This window comes from Nothoprocta perdicaria, unplaced genomic scaffold, assembly GCF_003342845.1.
Source record: "Nothoprocta perdicaria isolate Ctin4 unplaced genomic scaffold, notPer1 scaffold_4, whole genome shotgun sequence".
Lineage (NCBI taxonomy): Eukaryota > Metazoa > Chordata > Aves > Tinamiformes > Tinamidae > Nothoprocta > Nothoprocta perdicaria.
Genome location: NW_020455643.1, coordinates 6,510,406 through 6,536,145, shown reverse-complemented (window position 1 = coordinate 6,536,145; position 25,740 = coordinate 6,510,406). Strand labels below are relative to the sequence as shown.

At 43.6% G+C, this 25,740-nt stretch overlaps 1 protein-coding gene across 1 annotated transcript; it reads left to right on the top strand.

Moving 5' to 3' along the window:
- Positions 1 to 76: 76 nt before the first annotated feature.
- Positions 77 to 10,596, top strand: ZMAT3 (zinc finger matrin-type 3). The gene is made up of 6 exons (XM_026045173.1): positions 77 to 254; positions 4,693 to 5,018; positions 5,778 to 5,897; positions 7,524 to 7,690; positions 7,807 to 7,907; positions 8,879 to 10,596. The coding sequence occupies exons 2-6, from the start codon at positions 4,749 to 4,751 to the stop codon at positions 9,088 to 9,090; spliced, it is 870 nt and encodes a 289-aa protein (XP_025900958.1). The 5' UTR covers positions 77 to 254; positions 4,693 to 4,748; the 3' UTR covers positions 9,091 to 10,596.
- The last annotated feature ends 15,144 nt before the right edge of the window (positions 10,597 to 25,740 follow it).

Genomic DNA, 25,740 nt, shown 5'->3' with positions numbered 1-25,740 from the left:
CGGCCCGTTCAGGGAGGGGAGGCGGCGGCAGCTCCGGGCGGAGCAGCGCCCGTTTGGGCCGTTTCTGAGGGTTCGCCGAGAGCCAGGCTGCCCGCGGAGTCAAACCGCCCTGTGAGGAGCTAATGGTTGTTACAGAGCCACCTTGCCCAGTGCGTACCCGCACGAGTACGAGAAAACCGCAGCAGTTAACGGCTGACGTGCTCGGGATGGCGGTTCTGGTCTCCCGGGCGGCGAGGGGGCCCTGCGCTCTTCAGGTGCCTTAGACAGCGGACGGGGCACGACAGGGGACACGGGGAGAGCGGCGCCATTCGCCGCAGAGGCGCCCGCGCCCCTGGGGCTGGCGGGTTTATTCGCTCTCCGCTCCAAGGAAGGGCGCCGAGGGGGCTCGGCCCGGCCCGGCACCGGGCACGGTGGAAACGCGCCCGTTTAAACGTAGGGAAGACAGGGGAACGGAGGGGTGGGGATTGAGCGTGCGCCGCTGCAGGAAGCTCCGCCCCCCGGCGCCGCCGCGCTGGCGTCACTTCCTGCGGCCGCCGCCGTTGGCGTCCGGCGGCCGCGCGCTCCGGCGGCTGCGGGGAGCGGCGGGTCTGGGCCGGGGGCCGGGGCCGCTGCCGGGCCGCGCCGCGCCGGGCGCTGCGCTGCGCTGCGGTGAGTGAGCGCGCGCGCGCGCGTGTGTCCGCACGTATGCACACGTATGCACACGTATGCACGTGTGCGTATGCATCTCCGCGTTTCGGGCTCAAATCCCGTTTATTTTGCATATTTTTTTTTTCCGTTTGAGTTCTGCGCAGAGCTTGCCGGGGCGGGGGCGGGGTTTGGAGGGCAGGGTTGCACCCCGCGTTCAGATACCCCCCCCCACACACAAGGGGTACCGAGCGCCCCTGTTTCTGGGTGCCAGGGTGGCCAGAGGGCTGTAATGCGTGTATGAGTGTGCATATATACAATGTGTATGTGTCTGCGCAATGTATATCATCGTTTTAATGTACCTCTATTCAGTCTTGTGGCCTTTAGTGGGGACCCTGCTTGCTATGCCCAGCTCTTGGCCCCAGGTGTTTTCCCTGGGAAAGCTGCATTCCATGACAACAGTGGTGTGAGGTAGAAGTCAACTTGAGAAGAAACGTTCCCTGTTTGGAACAAAGCAACTCTTTCTTCATCAGTATAGACGTGCATCGCTGTTATGTGGTGCTGGCTTAAGAGCTGTTAAAGCAGATTTCTGTGGGAATGCCTCGTTTTGCACAGAGGTCTCCTTGTGAGCTGCATCTGTGGCCGAGGAGGGTCCTACTGGGCCTGCACCTAACCAGGAGGTGACCGGGTTTGAGGCCGTGGTCACTGCTCTTACCATTGGTGCCACTGCCAACACCCACGTGGTACCGGTACCGTGTCCTGGCACTTGGGGCTCTCCTGGCTCTGTGTGGCACCCTGAGCGAAGGCTGTGACAGGAGCTGAGTGCCTGTCCCCTCGGCAGCCTGGCAGGGAGCTGCAGGACGGGGCAGCCCCCTCCTCAGCCCTCCCTGGGGACTGCAGGCCCCTCGCCCTGCGCTGCAGCCACCCCAGGGAGCCCTGGGGAGGGAGGTGCTGCCTGCCCTGCCGCTCCATAGCGCAAAAGTTTTGCAGCTTCCTATGTGAACGGAAAGGAGAAATTGAAGGTCTCCTGTTAATTTCTCCTGCACAGCGTGTCTGTAGATCAGAATGGAGTGTTGTAGGAGGGTTTGAGTAAAGTGATTTTTTTTTTTTTGGCTTTGTAAGACCCCAGAAAAAGAAATCAATGTAATTCCAGCAGTTCCATTGATGAAAGATTGCCATGGGAAGACCATTAAAATTGTGCATGTAGTTTTAGTTGCATATGCAGCCTCAGTTTTAACTTCAGACATGCATTTATGTGAAGAATCTTTCATTGTAAGATCATGCACTGTTTCTTAGGGCATGTGAAATTAACACTCTTTCCCTGTGGAGGTAGATCAGGTTAGTGCTGTGCCCTGTCTTTTTCATGGCAAACTCCATCTGTGACAGCCGTGCATGGAACTTATGCAGAAGGATCCCTGGTGCCATTTACTCTAGATCCCTTGATATGACTGTATAAAATATTTAACTAGAATTTACTCCCAATCTAAGGTAAGAGGCCCATTATGGTAACGGAGTCAAACACTGAAATTGTATGGTTGATCTAAATAGCCTTGATAACCCTGCATTTTGAGACATTTAACCACGATGATTGTGACCTTGTTCCACTGGTGGCCCCATTGAGCTGTCTACAGGGTGTGAAACGTGGAGACTGAGGAATTCTTTTATTTTTCCATAGTCATGCTTAGCCAGGAAAACTTGTGCTAGGCAGGAGAGCTGTTAGGTAAAGCTACAGAATTCATACAGTTTGATGGTCTTCTTTATTCCAGTGGGGCTTAATAGTAATATTATTGTACTCATATTCTAGAAGGATTTCCTATCCTAATCACAGTGGGAGAGATGTTAGGCTTCTGGCTCATTAGAGTCTATACTAACATCAGTGCTTCCCTAAACTCACTTGTAAAATTATTTTTTCCTCTCAAAATTGGTCTTTTAAAACAAACTTCGTCTTCCCAATTGTTACTATTTCATCCAATTTATTTCTTCATTATGGTGGGTTCCTTTGCTCTTGTTTCAGTTAATTTTTCATGAGGCTGTTCTTCTTTTATGGTCAAGGTTTGGCTCATGTGAGGGATAGTGTTCACTGAATTTCACATTACCTTGCCTACAGGAAGACTATTCAGAACCATTAATTCTAGCTAACTTAAAAGGTTGTCTTTTCCTCAAAACAATGTATACTCTCCCCACCTCTTCCCCTTTAGTTTTCAGGAATGATTGAATTGCCTTCAAATTTATGTTATGAAAGCTGGCTCTGGTTATAAAAGATTAGAGCTTTGGTTGATTCAGAACTCTAGCTTCTGGTTAGTTTTGCATGGGGAGCAGGTTTGAGTGAGCTGTTTACAGGAATGTTTACAGGAGCCTTGCAAAAGCAAGAAATAGCAGTTTCAGAGGTAAAAATTTCAGAAGTGACTTGTCACTTTGGTGCTTTAATCACAGTTGTTCATTTTTTCTTTTTAATATAATGTAGACCTCTTGAGGGGCAGTCTTTCAAAGGTAATGCATTATCTTAAAATGCAGGCATAAACTCAGACCAGAACATAAATGTGGCAAGGTATTTGTTTCCTACTAATTTTAGCACATTGAAAATCCTGGAAGTTATCTCAGATAAATGCTATCTGCTTTTCCAGGTTGCAAATTTTTTTTGAAGTCAAATTCTATTTTCAGAAACATTTTAGGAACATAGTTTTTAGCTGTAATTTCACTTACCTTTCCAGTAACGTTCTAGAAGTCCCTTATTTTCAGAAGTGGATGTGAGTCACTATTTAATTTAACGAAGCCCATGGCATAAACATGGTAGCTGCAGGGACCATCTCAGCTGAAAGTGAACTGCAAAGGCTGAGATAACATTCCTCTCTTGCCCAGTTTAACAGTGAACAGCATTTGCTGTGACACGAAGCAGATAAGAACAAAAGTAGCTATTCTTTGATTCATAATATTACTGTTCTGCACTACTATAGGAATGTTCATCCCGGGCTTTAGATGTGATTTATAAACTAATTAAATAAGGCTCTTGGAACCCGTTGCTGGAAATATAGGGGTGCTTCTAAGAACTTGAATTAACTCACAAATAATTGAGTAAGGGTTAATATGGGATGAGCTCTCCCTTCTTGTAGAGGAGGAAGATGCAGCTTTAAATGTTGCGTCGTTATAGTTAGTAAAGGAAGCACTGAGAAAATAGCTCAAGGTCATTCAGCAAGACCATGGAGGCGCGGGGAGGAGAGCCCTTGGAGGCTGACTGCGTCCGACAAGGTGTGCTCGAGTCCTTTCCCACTCCCCTGCTTTTTATTGACTTACTTGAGAAAAGTTAACTTGGAGAATGTTTTTTTTCTCAGAAGGGTCTGTGTGATTATTTGTCGGGGATGGAAGTGTATTTGAGGGTATGTGGATGTATTCTATAGCTGTCTCTATAAAAGAAATGTATGATATTTGTTTATGTCTTAGAATGTGAGATTGTCCTTAGACTGTCAGCGATTTAGGGAGGAATCATCCTTTTCTGAATGTCTGGAAAGGAGTCCTTTCCTGGGACTGATACTGCAATGTCTGTGCGAGAGCAGTGCTCAAGAGGATGCAGTGTGGATTAGCACGGAGACACAGGGCAAATGGCTGCAGGCTGGGTGTCTGGTACAGTGATCCTTGAGCAGGATAAGGACATGTCCGTACCCATGGAGGTCTTGACCGGGCTTGCTTGTCCAGACTACTACTGCTGTTGGGATAGATAGAGATTTCCTCTAAAAGGAGGATGCAGCCAACGGATGTGTCCCTGTCGTTCCCTTTACCACAGCTTTATGTGCTGACTTGTGGGTCACATTCTTAAACAGTTGAACAAGAGTTCTGCATCCCCTTTTAGATTGATGCTGTGGTTTCTTGGGACGCTTTGCATGTCCAGGAGAATGCCATAGGGCACTGATAACTGTGTTTTGGACTTCAATATAGAGTCCTTAAATTTATTCTTGGCTATCTGTGGTGTTGCTAGCCTTGTTAATCGTGAGAAGCTGCATAAGTTGCTGCACTCTGAGTTGTTGATGCTCCTGCTGTTGAAGCTGTTTTTAACATTTGTTCTTTCTGGTCTAGGTCTGAAGACAACTGCTGTTCTTTCAGAAGTAACGTGCCCACAGTCTTCCTGGCCAATGATTCTTCTACAGCAAACAGGATTTCTTCCTCATCCTGAGAAGCCTTCATCTCTTCCTATGTCAGTGGCTACAAGGCCGAGGGCCAACTCACCACTGTCCCCACCAAAATCTGTCGGACTGGGGCCTTCCTTTCATCACACACAAGAAGAGGAGCTTGCAAAGGTCGTGGAGCAGGACCCTATGCTGGAGGAGCTATGCAAGCCTCTGTGCTGTAAGCTTTGCAATGTCACTCTGAATTCGGCACAGCAAGCCCAGGCTCATTACCAGGTAAGCAGAGCAGCAGCAGGCACAGCTTGTAGAGCTGCTACCACTGCAGCTTGCACAGGGCCCAAATGCATGAGCTCCTGCTTACTCTGGTAGCACAGAGCTAAGCGTGGACTAATGCATGAGGTCCGACTTAGCTTCTCAGGTCTGTTTTTGAGTGCTGCATTGGGGTGGCTGTGGCCAACAAGAGCATCTGAGAAAGCTCGTGTGAAGCTGCCTTTGTTATATTTGTTGGATTAGAAGCTGTGGCTTGCAGTGCTCTGTAGTCATGTCTTCACCCCACTTGAATTTGCTCGGTGTTCTAACGTGCTGCAAGTGCTTTAATATAAGGTGCAATCACTGGATTCCACCTCTGAAGTTTTCAAAGCATCAAAACCAAATATACTTTTATTTTGTCATCTGGAAAATAAATTATGAAGCAGTGTGTGTGTCTGTGCTTAAACCTGTGCAGAACAATTACCATTTCACATTTAAAATACAGAGTATTGGTTTAAAGTGAGATGGAAGTAATTCTTGTCTTTCCAATTTGAGAAAATTGGTTGAAAATGAGGCTCAGTTATGCTAGGAGCCAGGCAGGCTAGAGACAAGGGAGGATGCCAACATCTCTCAAGATGAGAGTTGCTATCTTCTCAGGGGCACCTCCTTTATCTAAATTGTCATCTTCATGGCTACTTTTTCATTAATTTTTGGAGTCCTTTTGCTGCACAGTGTAAGAAAAATACCGTTATTAGGACAATAATTAATGTGGTTTCTCTTTTTCAGGGTAAAAACCATAGTAAGAAACTCCGAAACTACTATGCTGCCAACAGCTGTCCAGCACCTGCCAGGATGAGTAATGCGGTTGAACCTGCCCCGCCTCAGGTTGTCTCCCTTCCAGCCCAGGTAAGGCCTGGGAGGGCGGCTGAGATCATGCTGCTTGTGTGTGACCTAACCCCCAATGGGAATAACTACATCTTATGCTTTGAGGATTGCTGTGGATATTTGGAAAGGGTGTTTTTTCGTGACGGCACAAGAGGGAGGAAGTGACCTGTTGAGAGCTGCTGACTTTCCTTTGAAGAAGCAGATATTGATCTGCCTTCTCAGCAGAATATTGGACTTGAAATGTTCTCTTTCTGCATGGCAAATATTTTGATTCCTATGTAAGCCCAAAGTGCTGCTGATGATGTTTGCTCAAGGGCTGGCATTGTTAGAGCTGGATTTGGAAATGAGGGTGCGGCACCCACCCTTTGGAGTCATCCATCAATTGTGCGAGTGAAGCTTACAGGGAAAAGTACTTTGATACTTCTACACCCTTGCCCAGGGTTCTCGCCTAGTTCTGCCTGTGCAGCTTCTTTTGCAGTGCTTGTCCTGTGTGCAGGGTGAGGGGATTGCACCCTCTATGGTTCAGATTACTTCTGTCTTAGAGGCGAAAGAAACATCTTTCACTTTATTTCTCTGGAATTTATTGGTTCTGGTTGTCGGGCACCCTGACTTGGGCACAAATAACCACAACTGGGCAGCAGAGATGGAAACAACAGCTGCCACCTCAAAGCACACAAGTCTCTGCTACCTATACAAAAGCTTATCCTAAGAGTGGCAGATCTGTGTGCCAGAGCCACCAGAGGGAGTCTTAGTCCCACATAAAAGGACTTTGTGGCTTCCAGAATTCAACTGGAGTCCTGAGAGGGCATTAGGTCCTGCCCTGGATGCTGGGAGATGGGTGCTGCACCAGCTGGGGTATCAGGTGCTCCTCTTCGTGTTGGAGCTGGTCCACAGCAATAAGGAGGCTGCGTTAAAGCCATGTGAGGATTGATGTAATGAACATTAGTCTGCAAGCTTGTACAACATCAAAGGAGAGGAGATCTGAAAAAAACAGATTTGGCAGGTGCAGCACTGACATGGCAGTATGAATCACTGCAGTTGCACTATTTACAAAGCACTTTTCTCTGGGTGATGCACAAACACTGAGGAAAAGTGGTTGCTGCCGGGTGCCTGCTCATCCACATCTCCTGCCTGAAGGGCAAGGGTCAGAGCTCTGGCAGTCCCACAGTTGTTTTTATCTCTTAGTGTGGTCAGGGAATGATGGAGAGAAAGGGAGCTGTGGAAACACTGCATTTGATGAGTACACAAGAGAGGAGCACCTTTACATTTTAGTGAGTCTTCCTCAGTGTGAAAATTACTGTTCTTCAGCTCCTGGGGAATCAAGAGTAGGGGTAGTTACAGCCACACAAACCTGTGGGGCTATTGCAGAGGTTCAGGGTGTTCAGTCAGGTTGCTATTGTCTCTATCTGAAGCCAGGGATTTGCACAGACCTTAGGGAATTTGCAGATTCTCTGAGAGGCTGTGGCAAGGAAAGCTAAATTTGCTGCCGAGAGTGGTTTGGGGTGTACTGGGCAAAGTATCCTGATCTGTGAGCTCTGATTCCAGATATGTCATTGCCTGACAAAGACAATATTGGTCTCAATCTTTGATATTCAAATATTTGAGTTACCTTCTTGTTTCACATGCTGTCTATCCTTTTGCTGCTAGATGGGATCCAGTAAACCAGGTGGCAGAGTGATCTTGGCCACAGAGAACGATTACTGTAAGCTTTGTGATGCCTCCTTCAGCTCTCCGGCTGTGGCGCAGGCTCATTACCAAGGGAAGAATCATGCCAAGCGGCTGCGTCTTGCAGAAGCACAGAATAACTCAATCTCGTAGGTATTGTTCAGCTTCACACTCGGGCTGATCTGAAGCCATGTGGCAGTGTCTCTGGCAAGTCTGTCCTCAGAAAAATCTGAATTGTGGCTATTCGTGTTTCTTTAATCTTCAGGGATGCATCAGAACTAGGCAAACGGAGGGCAAGGAAAGAAGGGAATGAATATAAGATGATGCAGAATAGAAGAAATATGTATTCAGTTCAAAACAACACAGGTAACAGCTTTCATTTGTTATATTCTATAGTAGGAATAATACTGAATATTCGATAGATTTGGTCGTCTTCTCTGTCTAAGCTCTATTTTGGCAGCAAGGGGACATGAAAGGAAATGGCCCTAGCTCTGCTTTACGTTTTCTCAGCTGCGAAAGCTGCTTTGTTCTGTCAGCCTGCTTGTTAGTTTGGTTCTCAGTTTGTAACTTAATTTACCATCTGCCTGTCTCCAATGTGGCTCTAAGTGGTGACAATTTTCCTGCTTTATTTACTTGGCGAGCAGCCAGGTGCTTTGACTCCTACGGTAGCACATCAACCTGTACTTGCACTCCCATGTCCAGAATGAGAGAGCCTGTTAGCCACCCTGTAAGACCATCTGTTCCTGGAATCCTTCCTCAGGTGTTAGATACTAACTTTGCCTCTTTTCTGTGATAGAAAGTGAGCTTTATAGTGTCCAGACCAGAATCCCTTTTAAGTTGTGTTACTAGCACATAGTGGCTGAAACCCTACCTCCTGATTGAAGCTCAATTTAATCCTATCGTACTAGCCACTATCATTTGGAAAAGATAAATCTTTTCAAAATTATCTCAGGACTCTTTAATTTTAACTAAGGAAGGTTTATTGCATTGATAAGACAACTCTAATTCTGGAATTAGAGGGTTTAAAAAAAGAATTGGCTTGTCACTTAAATGATTATACCGCTATTTTTCAAAAGCACTATTGATTGCTACTAAGAATCTAAGTCTACTCTATGCTTTAGAAAATATCAGCAAGTACCAGTCCCCTGTGTGCTCCTCCTTTGTAAATCTGGTTCTTGGTGGAGAAGTCATGTGGGAAAATAAGAATGGGTTTCTAATCAGCTAAATAAAGGAATCTTTGGCTGCTTTTAAAAATTTGTCAGCCTTAGGAGTTGTCACTGAGCTGCCTCAAGCTTCTCTGCCTTATAGATAACCAGGCTTTTCTGTTGTCTCCGCAGGTCCCTACTTCAATCCCCGCTCACGCCAGAGGATTCCTCGGGATCTGGCCATGTGTGTCACCCCCAGCGGCCAGTTTTACTGCTCCATGTGCAACGCTGGGGCCAGTGAGGAGATGGAGTTCAGACAGCACTTAGAAAGCAAACAGCATAAAAGCAAGGTGTCCGAACAGCGGTATCGGAACGAGATGGAGAACCTAGGCTACGTACAATGACACGCCACCCTTGGCAGTAGTTTGCAAATAGAGCAGCTTGTCTCTCGCCTGCTGTTTGCCACATGCCCTGCTTTGTGCTCCATTTGATAGGAGTCTGCTCTCGAGCTAAACATGTAACACCTCCAACCTTAATGGTATGGTTAGATTTTTTTTCTATCATAGTTGGCAGGATGATGCTATGCAGGACATGAAGTGTTTTGATGTTTGTTTGCTAGTTATCTAAGGCTCTTCATTGTATCGAGTGTGGGGGGACTCTGTCTTCTTCTCAGCCTTCTGCATGAATGTGCAAAGCTCAAGAAGTGCTGGGAACTTCTGTGATTCTGCCACACAGGTGGATCTCGTGCAAAGCCCACACTCCCCCTGGCATGCTAGAGAGCAGTGCTCCTGAATGTCTTGTTAGAGCAAGGTGAATCTCTGGGCAGCTTGCAAGAGAGGGACGGAAATGAAGCCTGCAAATGTTTTTTAGATGGTTTGGTTGTCCACAGATTGCTGCTGGGGCCCCTATTGCAGCCCACAGGAAGTTCTTCCCACATCCCTATAGAAGACCCACCTCTCATCCTTGGATGATCTTGTCTCCTCCTTCCTCTGGGATGAAGAGTTCATTCTATTATCTGACATTAGTTATCAGCTGGCTAGCCACATCCAGAAATACTCTGTTTTATGAAATGGTTACCAGAGAAGAAAGACTTTCAGAGCTATAGTTGATTAGATATCTTCATACACCACAGGGGTAGTTCACCTCTCCGAGGAGAACCTGTGTGGGTCACGCAAGTCTAATGAAGAGAATTGGAAAGCAAATCTACTCCGTTTGGATGTGCTCTGCTCTGATTCAGTGTTAGAATGTGTAGGGCTGCGGATGGGTTGGAGAGAGCTGTCAGCTGTGATTTCTTTACATGCTGACATAGGCAGGTATTGGTGTGGCCAGTAGCTCTGTTGCTGGAGAAGAGCAGGGCTGCCTGGACTCTGGGGAGCAGGTATCAGCTGTATCCCACCTACCACACCAGCCTGCAACTAAGCCCAAAGTGAACACAGAGGTGAGGTGAAATGCTCCCTTGAACCTGAATTACCAATATTGATCTTTTTTTCTATCTATCTCAGACTGGCTTTTAGTTCCATTTTTTGATGGGAACATCACTGTTTCAGGGACCATCCAAACTCCAAAGCTAGGCAGGATGTAGTTGCTGGGTGTGACAGTTGTTTGAGTAACAGTTTCTTGGCCAAGCAGAAATCTTTGAAACTTGTTCAGCAAATCTTTAGGTGTAGAGAAGCCCAAAAAGTATGCATGTGTTTTAATGTTCCTTAAAAGTACTGGAAAGGGGATAAAGAGCAGAAGTAGGGCTGCCATTTATTTTTCTACTCATTTGGGTAGGTGTAGGAGCTGTGATTGGAATCCAATTCACAATGTTTCTAAAACATTGGCTCCAGTGGCAGGCGCAGCTCTTAGCTAGCCTCTTTGGGACCTGATTTGCCACTGTGCTGCCAGAGCTCTACACTGGTCTCAGCTTCCTTGGCTTTCGGGGCAGGTGCAGAGAGGGGATAGGAAGCTGCTACTTGTCTCCTACTCATCTGTACACAGCAGGTTGAGTTGGTTGCAGCTCCACTGATTTCAACGGCACTTTGCCACGGGTAAATTTGCCCCAGTGTGTGATGTTGAAGGTAGTCCCCTTTTGGTTGTCTTTTTTTCTTTTTTTTTTCTCTTTTCTCTCTTTTGTTTTTTTTTCCTTGCCATCTGATCCTGCCTATTGCATTCCAGAAGGCTTTTCTGCTTGCCTTAAAAACAGAAAAATGAATAAACAAAAAAAGGATATATTTTATTCATCTTTCTAATTCACCTCAGAAAGGCTTGTGATACTTAACTGCTCAAAAGTAAAAGTAAACAATAGTTTCTGAAAAAAAAATATTGCATCTCTAGCTGCCTGAGCATCAGCAATCCTTGTAACCTTAACTCAGCCCTCCTAAAGCCGGGGAGGCCGAGCTCCTCTGTAGTAGTTGAAAACAACCTTCTGCATCATTCCACGCAGACTCCTGCCCTGAAGGTACAGGCAGGTCTGCGGGTGTCATCTTGAATGTGATTCCCTCCTCTCCTCTGTGCAAAGCCTGGTTCAAGAGACTTTGTGCGTGGGAGCTCATCAGTGTAGAACAGGTTCTCAGGTTGCAGAGCCCTGAGCTGCATTGACAGCCTGTGCTTCTGTTTCTCCTTTTCTGCCCCAACCCATCGTCCTTATGCTGCTTTGAAGATTGCCCTTGGCCTTGTCTCTTGTCAGCTTTTGATTCCTACCCCATCCTTTGCAGTCAAAGAAGGGCTGATTTTCTCCTCCTGCTCCGTCTTTTGCAATTTCCCTGGTGTGACACCTCTGTGTAGGGACTTAGCACAGTGTGTTTCATGAGTGATCCCTGCACTGTGATTAAACATTCCTCTAGCTGTAATTTATAGCATGATATTTCCCACAGGCTCAAATTAGTGGCAGAAAACCAGCTCCTTGTGAAATAAGAGCCTGGGAAGCTCGAGGTACTGGTGTTGTCTAGCCTATACTGTTGCTTTGGTCAACGAGGCATTTTTCCCTGCTTTCACAAATCCTGAGCCTACCCTGAACAGGGAGGCATCTAGATAGTTTGTTGCCTTCACAAGAATACAAGGATTGAATGTTGTTGTCCTGAGATTTTTCAAAATTCGCCCCGGGCATAAAATACAGAGTGAGACTGAAACAAGAGCTGTTCGGAGCAGGCATGAAGGTATGTATGTTCATTGCTGGGAGAAGCAGCTGAAATTTGCTTTGCCCCAGAACTCTGTTTTGGCCCTTCCCTGCGAGCGACCAAAGCTTCCTTCTCCCTTTTCAGCATTGCATAACACAGAAAAACCATGCCACACTGATACCGTTAGGGTCAATCCAAACTCAAACCCTTCAGCAAGAGAAGCAGGACTGATCCTGCTTATATTTCTATTTTATATTTTTTATTGAGAGTTATCACCAAAATTGGCATTCAAAATGCATGTTGAAAATGCATCCTGGCATAGCCTTACGTGGCATAGATGAGCTGGGCTGGATGCTGAATAGCTGTAGTACCACTTTACACACCCAATGAATCTTGTTCTTAAACAAAATACCAAACATGTAATAGGACTTCTGTGAAGCTCTCACATTGGCCAGTAGGTTAATGACCTTTGCTGCTAGAAACAAATCATTAAATCAGTGTGTTCGTATTTATTTTACTGTGCTGACCACTAATTGACTTGTGAATATTTAAGGCATGATACTATAGGTTGTTTTTGTTTAAATACAAAACTCTACATTGCACTTTGCTTTTGGATCAGAACAGATATTTATTATATTTGTGAAAATATTTTCCTGCCCCGTATATGTAATGTTTATTCTTCTTTGATGCAAAAATAACCCAACCAGTGAATTTCTTTTCTTTCTTTCTTTCCATAATGAACAAAATTGGGATTTTCTTGTAGATCTTTCTTAAATGTCTGTTTCCTTTTTTTCTCTCTCTACTGATTCCTCTGGTGGTAATTTGGGACACCATTTTTAAAGACCCATGAATTTCATACTACTTTTAAGCATTTCTTTAAAGGCAAGGAAGTAAACTGTGTGGAAACCATGTATTTGCAAGGAGTTTGAAAGTGATTTTTTTTTTGTTTGCGTTAGGTATTAGCTATTACTTTGCATTCTGCAGTAATAACTAATTGTTTTATATTCTTGCCTAACATTGGTGTCTGACTTTTTGTTTTTTGGTGTACATCAAAAGGAACCCTGAAAACATCTGTGGAGTTGCTTAGGATGGTCATCAACGTAACAAAATGCATTCTTTTTTATTACCATCTGTAAAGCTTCTTGTGTTTTTCCTTCTTTTTATGCCCGCTATTGGACATTAGAAGGGAGAGCTATTTCCGTAAGCCCTGATTCCTGTTTTAGCTTATTAATGCATGAAGTCCTTTTGCAACATTGCTTAAGCAGTACTCTTACTAATCAATAGGAATTTTGCTCAAGTCAGGAGTAAATGAAATAGCCTAGCTAGATGTTAGCTAGGCCGAGGCAAAATAGACTGCTAAAACTTGTCTCACTCCTGTTTCAGATATAACACCCGTATGATTTTGCTTTTAGAAGAATGTTTATCTTGCTCTGTAAGGATTTGCCCCAGCTAAAATAGTTTAAAGTTCATTGTCTTTAGTTGATTAGGAACAAGCCTTTAAACCCTCCAGGAATTTCATACTGCTATTTTCTCATGTATGTTTTTTTTTTTTTTTTTTAAACTGTATATACAAGGATGCTCTGGATAAGAAGGACATCTATTGCCAATTATGGAAAAAGGTTTCCAAAAGGAATGATTCTGCTTGGCAAAGTTCACATATTCTCAGGATTAACTGAGGCTGGAGAAGTATGGGCCTGGTTCCTTTGAAGTTAGTGACTAAGTCCCCATTGTTTTGAGCTGGGCCAGCTTCTTGGTCACCTGCAAAACATTAGAAGTGAAAATAAAATCCATTTTCATGCAAATGTGCTCAAATGGTAGTTTTGGGCATCTTCTTTAGAAGATGCACTTTTTATCTCAAGTATCTGCAGGTAAAGGCAGGAGTGCATTTTGTTTGTTTGTTTTTAATTGGACCTAAAATATTTTATGTGAATACGAGTTTTTCAATCTGTGTTTGTGGGGGAGGACTTGATTTAATTTCCTTCTGCATCTGTCCAGCAACATCATTTGCAAGAGCTTTGAATGTATTTCATCTAGAGCCTTCTTGTCAACTTGGTTTTGTACATTTGTCCTTTTTTTCTTTATATTGTACTTACCCCCCCCCCAAGGGAGTAGTGGATGAAAATAATTTTTTTCTTCGGCATATAATAAATCATCTTGCTCTTACCATTGTACAGCCTTAGTGTTTGGTATTGGACTGCTTGGGATATGGCTAGGCGATGCATGACTGAATTGATTTTACCTCAGCATATTAATATGTTTTAAAAGACCTCGATAAGGTAGCAGCCTGCACTCAGCCAGGACTTGCAGCTCCTTAACTGTGAAATGGTGGTGACCAGCACCCAGGACATGTATCTGCGCATCTTTTTGCCACTGTGCCTCTTTCCTTCACCTTCCAGAAGAAGCTACATGCAGGTGCTTATGTACCATAAATGATTTCCTGAATGGAAAGGACATCCTGAATTGCAGCCTTGAAGCTGCCAGTTATTGCAGACTATCAGAGCCCCATTGAGGCCGACACTGAGCGAAGGGCTGCCTGGGAGGACAACTGCGTGTACATGTGGGTATGTGTTTGCATATATATTCTTCAGAGGTCTTCATATTGCCCACATAGCACCCTCATGGCCACCTGGAGCATCCAGAGCTGCTCATGGCCACCCAAGGGAAACTCAAGCACCTCCGGCCTCCTGAGGTTGATCCTGGCCCCTTTCTTCTGGAGAATTAGTCAGGGCTGACATGGAGGGAGCTGGTCATGGGAAATCAAGAGCACAGAGTCTAGGTTGGCTCTCACAATGGTGAGAGGGATTTGTGTGGGAGTCGGCAGGGATAGCGTTGCAGAGGAGAAGCTGATTGCACATGACACTTATTGTCACATTGCATGTTTCAGTAGTCCTGCCAAAACCTGGGAAGGAAAAGACTCCTGGCTCTTTTACAGGCTGCTTCCCTGCTGTACGTCAGATGCAGGAGCTGATCGAAGGAGCTCTGGCAAGTAGAGATGCGTGATCAAATATTTACTGCATTATCACTGTAGAAGGACTTGACATGCATATTTCTTTCCTTAGTCTCTGAAATATGATTAACCCCAGAAAATAAGAATTTGTTCTAGCATGCATCCTATCAGGGGCCCAAAAGCAAGCTGATAATTCTCTGTAGGGTCCCTCTCTGTAAAGCACCCTCTCTACAAATGTGCTGCACTCTCTGTAAAATGTTGCTCTGCTCTTTTTCAGCCTGTGCCTGGCATTATCAGACTAGTTTTATTTTAAATATTTCCTATGGTTCTCTCATGCAAGTCTGCTTGAGACCCATGCACATACGCTGTTTCTGCTGCATAAGCAAAGGGCCAAATCTCCTTAAAATATTGTGCAAAAACTCCCACTGGGAATTAAATTACACTCAGTAGTAATAAATCTTCCAAAAATGCATGCTTTTTTATCCCAGCAAGTAACAGTGGGGAAGGTCTGCTGCATAGTGGGTTTCTCTGCAGCAGAACCAGATACTAATTTACAGTAGCTGGCGATCGAGCTCGGTTCCTCCATGGCCAAATGCCCACTGTGTGGGAGGAGATGTAGAAGAACGGGTCCACAACTGCTTGCGTGCCCTTCTTCTACTTATGTTTTGCTTGGAAAGGTGGCAAAGGCTGGTGCTGGAAGTCAGGGTTTAAGTTGAATTATAGGGCTGGTTTAAGGCTAGGGTTTAAATGATTAAAAAACATTAGGATTTGACATTTCAAAAGCACGGGCTGGTCTGTTTGGGAGGAACATGCAGAGCCTCCTTGCCTGTCTTCTGCTGACTCTAGCCAATGTTTTTACTAATTCACTTTGAGGGGCAAAGCAGTAATTCATCTAACATATTATGGAAAAGAAGGGAAAAAAATGCTTGTCTGTTTTGAGTACTAACATATGACTGAAATAGATAATACCTAGAATTTAGTTGGCCTAATCCTTCACTGAATGACACACTTTCAATTGGCCCTATTCCACTGGGCTTGCTTCACTTCTCCTCCCGGTATGAAACATGAGCAAAGCTTTTTAAAGTCGGTGGAATTACACAAGTGTAAAGAGAGATAGGAAGATTATCCACAGTATATTATCTGGGACTAGAGCGTGTCTTTAGCAGGTGTTTGCTGTGCATATAAAGATGTTAAAAAGTATTAGCCTAAGCCTTGTTTCTCAATACCAGGGTCCATTTTTAGAAAGAGGTAGTATGAATGAAAGGACAAGGTATAGGATTACAAGAAGAAAATGAATGGTTGCATAACACACTAAATAGGCTGTGTTTGATGCATCCGTGGAGTATAAAATAAGAATAAAATATTTATCTGAAGAAGCCAGGAAGCCAGGCTATGTACTTAACTAAATGCAATTAGACTAATAGTGTGAAAACATTATCCTGTTTATTACACTGGATTTTAAAAGATTAAATTTAGGTACTTAACCTGTGGAATGTTAAAGGGCAAAATCAACATGTACCAAAAGAGATGAAAATAAAGTGTTTAAGCCCTTGTATTCATTCATGAGGCTACAAAAATGCTTCAGACTCAAGAGACTTGTAAAAACAACATGTTGCCAAAATCATTTTGTTCATATATTGGATTAGGGGGGTGATGGATTTATTTATGCAGTTGTTTGTTTATTGGGGTATGGCCTGCTGTGCATTCTGCTGATCTTTTGGGTGGGCAGCACCTTGGTATCCAAGCTGAGCACTGTGTCATGTCTCATGCTCTCATGCTTCGCCCTATGGCTGTGCCTTCGGGGTTTTTTGTCTCTCCTTCACATTGTTGCAAAATCACACCATCATAAACATTAATAATGTTTGTTTAACTTCTTGGATTGATTAGAAGTTTGTTTGCTTGGGCGAAGCATGGCTTATCATTAAGCAACAAGCCAATAATTTTTAATGAATGATACTGGAAAGTAGAAAGAGAAGTGGCCACAGGAGGTTATAAATAAAAATGAGCCATGCCCCAAGGTTGCAGCAACCCCAGGAGATAGGAAGCAGTGCACAAAACAGAAGTGAAAGAGCAGCGAATAGCTCCAGTCTGTTGGCTATTCCACAGTCCTGCTACAGATGCTGCACGTCCAGTTGCCATTTTTGCAATTATGCTTTTGCAAAAATGTCTGATAAAATCCCAGCCACGCTCTTAACTGTCCGTATCAGCCTTGAGGTTGATGCACTGCAGGCCAGGAGAGCAGGCCAGGCACAGAAGGCTCAGGGGTCATACACAGCTGAGCAGGCTGGGCCTTCCCTTTTACTCCCTTCCCACAAATGCCACACTCCGCAAGGCCAGGTTAAGTCCAAGTCCTTAGTGGTGGTCAGATGTCAGCAAGTGCTTGCCCAGAAGGCATACCATAAATTGCTAAAGTGTAAGAGACAGCCAAATATATGAAACCTTGGCGAAAGCATCGGAGGCTTCAGGTGCCCAGGGTGTGAAGGGAAGCCCCAGAAGTTCCGGATGGCTGCAGACACTGGGAGTTTTCTCTCTCCTGTTAACAGCTTTCTTGATATCAAGACACATATATTGGGCCAGAGTCATTTTGTGTATTGCTTAGCATACAATATCTAAATCAGATTCTGAAGGCCTTTTGTCAGTCCGAATTTGCACTGATATTTACACACCTCACACAGCTGTTACATTCATGGATGGATTAGGCCGTGGCAGGGCGTATGTGCTGGATACCTGTTAGAACATAATAAGCTTCCAAGAGAGTTTTTGTCCCCAGTTTGGGTGCCGGGTATATGTGCTAATTTTACAGCAAGAGCCTTGGCACTGCTCATGTACACTTCTAGCTTGGATTTCTAGTTGCAGTAGCAAAGCCAGCATTGCTTTCTCTGCTCACCAAGCTCAAAAGCTTTGCCTGACTTAAGAAAAGGCTTTTTTGGAAAGTGAAGCCACATGACTGCAACTTTCAGGCTGCCCATTCAACAAAATGAATGGGCAATTCAGGGGAATTCCCTCTCTGAAATGCTTCATGAGAGCTTTGAGGTTACAAAATGCCAGCCAATGTTTACTGTCATTGGCATAGGAAGCAGTATTCCCACAGTGAATACTGCCCAGGGCTGCCCAATTGGAGCATGCCTCTCCAAAACATCAGCATCCAAAGATATATCTTGGACCTGAATCATAGGCTGTACTTGGAATATAATTTACACATCCCGGAGAGAAACTTGCTGCAAAGTTCAATTGGAGATGAAATGCAATGTTTCTCTGCAGCAATCCTGTTTGTTTGCAGGATATGTTACAAGGCCAGTTTCCCTGAGCCTGGGCATACTTTGTTATTCAGAATTGCTTTCTGCATCCAGAGCCAAGGCTAGTTTTAATCAGCATCCTTGTACAATGCCTTTTTTCCAAGCAACTTCCCTTTGCAGTGGCTGTATTTTGAGGCCCAGGTGGTTTCCCTTCATGGGTCTTTCCTTCTCCTCTGCCGGTTGTAATTTCCATCTCTTTTCTCCCCAAGACAACTTCTGCTCAGATAATGTTTCCCACCAAATTTTTATTAATTCACAGTTTGCCTTCATAAATGATGAGGGAAAACAGACACCAAATCTGTACTTAGAAAGAATGGATTTTGCTAATGAAAAAAGTCGTAACTTTTCTGTGAATTTAATTTGCTAATATAACTCATCCTGAGCCTCCCTTCCCAGAACATTAGTTCTAACTGCTCCATCTATGATGTTAATAAAGCTTGCGAAGGTCTGTTACTGTTCAGGTGGGGCAGAGAACTGGGAACAACCATTCGCTCAGGTCTAACTTTGTGTTACCATTTCTTTGTCTTCGTGCCCTTGGTCAAGCCAAGACATTTCTCTGCCTCTGAACAAGCAGAGGAAAGGGAAGATTTTTTGTGGTTGGATTCATTGATATAAGAACTGAAGTAATATGTAAGGTGCAATACAAGAGTGGCAAATCCTGCTGTGCCAAATACTTAGGTGTATGCAGTGATACACTTGATCCTTCTTCTAAAAGCTTCACTGGGAAAATCAGACATTTTTTTCTGACCCATTTGATGAGCAGATGGGGACAACTGAATGATCATGCTCTGAGTTTGCAAGTCACTTTCTTAAAATGTATTAACAAATATTTAGTCTTTCTTTTTCCCTGGAGGAAAGTCTGTAGTGACTGAAAAAGCAGAATAAGATAAAACTGAGACCAGTTCTGGAGGAAAGGACATTACAGTTAAGTACTGTCTGTCTTCTGTTACAAAGGTTTTGTGTTCCTTGTGGAGAGGTGTTGTTTGAAAATAAAGGCAAAACATTCTATACATTTAAGTCATTGCAAATATTTTAATAGAACAGTTTAGAAAACCCACATGGAATTGATACAAAACTTTCTGATGCTCGTGAGAAAAGTTCTATTTCTTTCAGTGGCATCTGGGACAGGTCCTGTAACCTATTAAAAAGCAAGCTTCTATTTCTCAGTTGGTGTCAGGCTGCCCTTTAATCTTCTGCTCCCAAAATGTACTCTTCTGCTACAGAACAGCAGCTGCACATTATCCACATCCCTCTTCTAGATCTCCAGTGTTTCTAGCTGGTTGTGTCTCCTGCAGATCTGTTCTTCCACCTGCCTACTGCTCCCATAACTCTGCTGTGGGCTGTGACGAGCTGTCAGGTAAGTACCAACCAGCCTAGACCCCTGCCAGGTACAGGTCAGTGTTTTCCTACTGAAAACCAGGCTACCAGAGGGAAATTTTTGTGCACTACCTATGCTGGATAGATGCCTTGGCTCCGGCAAGCTTCTATGTGCTGTGCTCACACCTGCTGATGGCAGTGTAGACAAACTTTTAGAAACTCAGAACAGTCTTCGTCATAAACCCATATTTCACATTCTTATTTAACATTGCCCCATTTTCAGATACTTTTTTGAAAGGTAGCTGTGTGCTATTGATAATGGTTAGTGTTTGCAAGGTAATTGAGGCGATGGTATTTTATTTTCATTTCAACATCACACACATTAGGATTTCAAAACCTGGTAATATCCTCTAGAAACAGAAGAGGGCAGCTGCTTTTTGAGAAACGAACTGTGCACGAGCTGTATTTTTGAGAATGAAATAGCAGTCACTCAGATCTAGACAAAATGGCCTTTTTTCATGAATGAAGAAAAATAGCACAGTATTTCAGGACCTATGCTAGTGAAATTAGTGTATAAATAGCTAGACCCCAACACATTTCACAGAGCCCCTGGGCTTCATCTGGCAAAATGAGATTCTTTGCAATTTTATTGCAATGTAATTAAAAAGTAGCCAAGGGACTATAGAACCCAATCTGCAGAGATGCTGAGCATCAGAGAGAATAAAAAGCGTTCAGTATCTCCCTGGATTAATAGCTGATTTTTTTTTCTTTTCAAACTTAAAAACTTAATTGCTGTGAATTGTCACTCAATACATATGGGAGAATATATTTAGAAACACATAGAAAAAATACATTTAACAAAATGTATTCAACCCTCTAAATGCATATATTTTATTGAGAGATGTTTACAAAATGAAACTAAAAGCAAATGCATACATTCTGACAGGAACCATCCTTCTGAACTGAAATCTTTCTTTAAGTCCTAAATAAGGCATTTTGTGACATTTTAAGTTTTAAAGCTTTTTTTTTTTTTCTTTTTCCCAGTGAAAATAATTGCACAAGTTTGACACAATTTCAGCACGAGATTAAGTCCATTTGGCTCTTGATTTTCCAGCAAGTGTCCAGCTGAAAACCTTTGTCTCCTGCTCTCGTGCTACCATTTCACACCCTGGTGGCCCTGCAGTCGTGAGATAGATGCTAGCCCCAAATAGCCACTACTGAGGCAAGAGCAACACCAGCTGGCATCCCTATCCATGCTGTATATTTATATTTCCATGTATAGGGACTGGACAGCCTGTTGCAGAAGGTGGCCAGTCTTTGCATAGGAAATATCTTGAATTGGGTTTGCTGCACATGAAAGAACAGTAACCCCGTGCAGATCACTCATGGCTGAGACTCTGCTGTTTGTGCAGCTCGATCCCGGCTTGGGTTATGTTTTGAAAGCCTCATAGTTTACATGGAAACAGGTGTATCCTTGTTTGAAGCCCTTCTGGAGGGCCTTATTGTGCTGCCTATACTAACAGAGCAAACAGTAAGCAAGACAGCTGGTGCCTTTTCACATTGAAATCGGAGAAGGGTTGGAGATCCCCATTGGATTTACACCACCCAGAGCATCCTTTACTCCAAGCAGTAGGTAATTTGGAAAAATCCAACAGTGATTCCTTCCAGCTCCTTCCACTGCCTCTCTGGCTCTGAGAACAAACAGAAATGTGTTTGTGTTTGACTTCAGTGAGGAGAATGTGAAAAGTGAAGTGTTTTTTAAATAGCTCTGAGACAGAAACAATTAGAGACCCTTGGCAATGGAACAGTACTGACTGAAAGGCTAACTCAAAAAGACTGCTCTTCTGATGCAGAAAATAATGAGGACTGCCCTAAACTTTTAATCAGGAGCTCAACTTTGATTTGCGAGCTCTTGATAAGGACAGCCCCCCTTAAAAAAAAAAAAAAACTGTCAGTTCCAGGCTACCAAATTTAATACAAGAGCAACAAGGATTTAATGGAAGTGCTAATTACAGATGCTGGAATTATTCTGCTGCAGTTCAAAACCTGTGATGTGGAGAAACTCCTACCACGGCTGGGCTGTCATCTAATTTCTATGAAATGTTGCTGCAAAAGGTGACCCTGACTTTACATACCTTCATTCAGCAAGATGTGGGCAACTTTTCCTCTCATGACTTCAGCAGCTTGCAAAGCATTAGGATCCAGACAATTAATTCCTCTTGCTCTGGAGACTGTACTACTCATACTCCTAATGTATGTCATTACCTTTATTTCCCTGATCATGATTAGTCATAATGTCCCGGGCTAATGGGCTTGGATCCATGCTTTTTCCAAAAACACTGATTACACAGATGGATTAAAACCAAGGTGGCAGTAGCATTGCTACTTCTGCAGGAGAGACAACTGATCTGCTCATGGAAAAGAGCTCCTGTTTCACTGTACTTTATGGTGTAACACACTAGGACAAACTGAAACAGGTGCCAAAAGTCGGGTGCTGCTTCATGTGCTTGTTCAGACCTCTCTACTACAAGGGGTGGAGATAAGAGATGAGGTGGCCTCTAGGAGATATGAGGGAACATTCCTTGGGAAGAGCCATCTCAGTCTTTGTCCATTCATACTCCTGAGTGAAAATCCTAAAAATCATGGATTCATGACTTTGAATTCATGATTAGTGGATCTGTTTGTGCCAAGGTTTGGAAGCATGCGAGGTTCAGGTGGAGCTCCCTGCTCCAGCAAGTACCAACATAAACTTGGATTGGAGAAGGCATCTGTGATCTGTGGGCAAGAGAGGGCTGGATGCTGTTGGAGAGAAACACTCAAGGTTCATCAGGGGTTAATCAGGACAGAATTAACAAAGGACTTATGCTGCAGACTTCAAGGGGAGCCGCAGGAACCACAAGGAATGCTACCATGTACTCTGCCAGTCTCCAATGCTTTGCCCAGTCTTCCATAGGAGTTCTCTCTGTAGCACCAAAACACATGGATCTTCTTGCAGCTCGTGAAAAGGCTCTGCTTCACTGTTTAAAGATCAGAAACCCAAGAATTAAGTTCAAAGACTTTAAAGGGGTCTATTTGGGATAAGGATAAAGGAATTCTATTTGACTACTAGTGAGAGAAAAGTGGAAATCACAGTCCTTGGATCTGAACATAGATCTTTCCTAAAATACAAACATCTGATCTGGGTGATTTTTTTTTCCTGACTTTTTTTTAACAGCCAGCTGAGAAATTTGGACCTTGATATTAATTTCAACCGTTGAATGGCATGAAATGATTCAGCTCTTCTACTAATACAAAAAGTGCTACTGTTTTTTTTTTTTGTTTATTTTTTACATAATGCCATTTGAGGAATAGATGAAGACTTAAGGGACATTGAAAAATTATTGAATCTAAATCTTCTCCTGTATTTTGTTGTGTTATTGAATAATTACACTTCAGTTCCTGCCCTTCCCTGGTTACTCTGGAGAAGGCACACTATGACAAAAGTCATTTAGTTCTGCTTCAGTGTTCCTCTCATCAGGGAAGGGCACACATCTCTTATGGACAAGATATAAATGCCCCTTAATATAACAGAATGAAGAAAAGGAGGGGAAAAACAACAAGCTAGTTTCAATATACTCTGTTAATAAGCGAAAGGCACTTATATAAAAATGGCAGCGCTAGCACTGAAAGCTGAAGTACAGCCTCAATGATTCAGCTGAAAATCTCATTCAGTCACAGAAGCGGTGTGAATATTTCCATGCTTTCTGGTCAATGTTTGTAGAGTCATGTGCATAATGTTACAAATGCTAGCGGGAAACAGAGAATCAATATGCTGCATGGCAATAAAGATGGAAAGGTTTGTACTGTTGTAGTAATACTTGGCATGTGACACGGATTTTGCAGCTGAAAGATGATGTCCTATTTTATGGATTTTTGAGCTCTTGTAGCAGTGAGGACCTTTATAGAATCAAATGTGAACAGCTCCTTGCCTCCTCCCCCTCCTGTTTGCTATTAAGAGAGGGATCAAGTAAGTATTGATAGAGGTAAAAGTAACAGTCAAAAAAAAATCTTACGGAATTAAGTGATTGGGAAGGATATTTGTAAACCCAATTTTTAGTTCCAGATATCACTGCAGAATAATGTTGCCTCTGCAGTTCCCTCAGACACGGAACACAGACCGAGAATCCTCTGAGCCATATTCAGAAGGACCAAAACTTTCCACGTGCTCAGAAATGCAAACTTTATTTCGCAAGGTTTGTCTAGGGCAGTAAGGGGCTGCAACCTCCTATTCCAAGACCAGAGAGTGATAGAGCAAGGAGTGGCTGCTGAGCATGTTACATCTCTGTCAATGTGATGATTACCCACAGCACCTGGGATGGTGGGTTGTGATCCTCAAGACAGATGGCGAGAAAGGGGGACCAGTGTTTTAACTTCCTCAGAGCACAGCCTTTACTTAAATGGTACCTGTATTTGCTGTTTCCTGGGGTTTGTAATTTCAATTACTGCATCAGTAAACCATACAGAAAAAAAAGGAGTTAACATTCTGGGACTGCCAGCATAAAGTTCTTGCTCCCTTAGTGAAGTTCTTGATGCTCGTAAGTGCAATACATTGAGTGCAAGAGGAAGCTGCGTTTTTCTCAGCACATTATTATTGCAATAATTTCTCCAGCACTGACAGCATCCTCAGTACTTACTTTCTCATTATTTAGTAGAAGTGCAACAGCCCGATCTGTCTCCCATTAAAGTCAATAACTATCTTCCTTAATTAGTGTTCGAATTACTATCAGTCTCTTAACATTACTATCAATTAGGTGCAGAGCGGTCATGCTCTTGTACCGTTGTTTGTTCCTGTTCTTTGAGGTTAGCATGATCTGCAGAAAGCCAGGTGGGATATTAAGGCCAAACCCAATGTTTTGGTCAGCATCTACTGAAAATTAAAGACTCTCTGAAATGCTGGTGAAGAAGGACAGGGAGGATGAGGCTCTCCTGGAGCAGCCGATCCAGCTAAGTGCAGTGAATTGGCTGCTGAGTCCAGAGAGTGGACTTGAAAGTGTCACAAATATGATTTTACCCACAGAAAAGAGAATCTTTGCCCCTTTTTCTTCCTTCTGAGATGGATTGCCAAGGGATATAGTGACCTTGGCATGCAGTGGACTTCTACCAATAGCTGGGCTGGGGCCCAGAAATTAAGATATGCAGGTTTCTAAGGGCAATTACAGCACATGGAAATGAATGATAAATGGCTCAGATGCTGCGGCTTGGAAAGCTGATGCGTAATAATGCCGGGTTTACTCTGCTTGCAGTGCAGTACATCAAGGAATTGATGTAGATATTGAGGAGGTACAAAGAGAATTTGCCCTGTGCAGTGATTGATGTGTCATGACAAACCCACCGAACTCTCAGACAGGTGGGATGCAGGAAGGTGCAGTGCAGTTACTAGGGGACTGCAGATTGTGTTTGCTGTGCAGGATTATTTATTCAGATTGTGATCAGAAATATTTGCAGGGCTTCAGTTAAAAAAAAAAAATGATGAAGTTAAAACACAGAACAAGCCTCGTTCCCTGCTGACTGTACCCAAGGTTTGCTGAAATTTAGCTTATCAGCACATGGTGATATTTGCTAGCAAAATAGACTAAGTCATCTAAATCCAAGCACATGGGGCTGTTAAAAATCTCTTATGCCTTAATACAGAAAAAGACTGAGGACTTGGAACTCAGACTTTTCTCCTAATGTCCCTCCTTCCTACAGAAGGAGCTTCTGTAGGAATCTTCCAGAAGCTTCTGTCCTCATCCAGGAAAACTGAGGTTTTCAAAGGCTGCCGGCACCTGACCTGTAGAGCTAAGATGGGAAACTCTAGACAGTAAGGAGACTATTAACATTCATTTAAAGATATAAATATTTAAAAGAGACAGTGCCTGAGTTACTTCAGCAGAAGACTCTCAGTCTTAATTACTAAGCTGTCTGCAGCATATATTGAAGGAAAATCCCTAGTTATCCTAGTGCTATCCAGTGTAAGAAACGTAAATAAATACAGATGGAACCAGGGCTTTCCTTGCACAATTGAGAATATTGGCTGCTGTGAAACAGCAGCATAGTGTCACTTGCTGTCTAAGAGCACGGCTTTAGCCTCCTGAGACTCCACTTCCCCTCCACATTTTTCAGCAATACTGGCACAGCAAGTGCTGCTGAGGCCATTGCAGAAGATCCGCCAGCACCTATGACAGGAAGCGGAAGCAGAGCCTCCTCCCTTGATTTGCTTTTCACTTCCTTCCTTTACGATAAATTTCATTTTATTCCCTCCCTTCATAAATGTTGTCTTTTTCCATAGGAATTTATGGCAGAAAAAAAAAGAAGGCTGGAGAGCCCTATACAGTTAAATGGCAAATAGTACAGGCAACCTCAGCCACCTTGCTCAGG

Excerpts from the sequence above, each read along its gene's own strand:
- ZMAT3 (XM_026045173.1), top strand. The coding sequence starts at position 4,749 with ATGATTCTTCTACAGCAAACAGGATTTCTTCCTCATCCTGAGAAGCCT. Across the intron at positions 5,019-5,777 it reads AAGCCCAGGCTCATTACCAG|GGTAAAAACCATAGTAAGAA; the intron begins GTAAGCAGAGCA and ends TCTCTTTTTCAG. Across the intron at positions 7,908-8,878 it reads TTCAGTTCAAAACAACACAG|GTCCCTACTTCAATCCCCGC; the intron begins GTAACAGCTTTC and ends TTGTCTCCGCAG.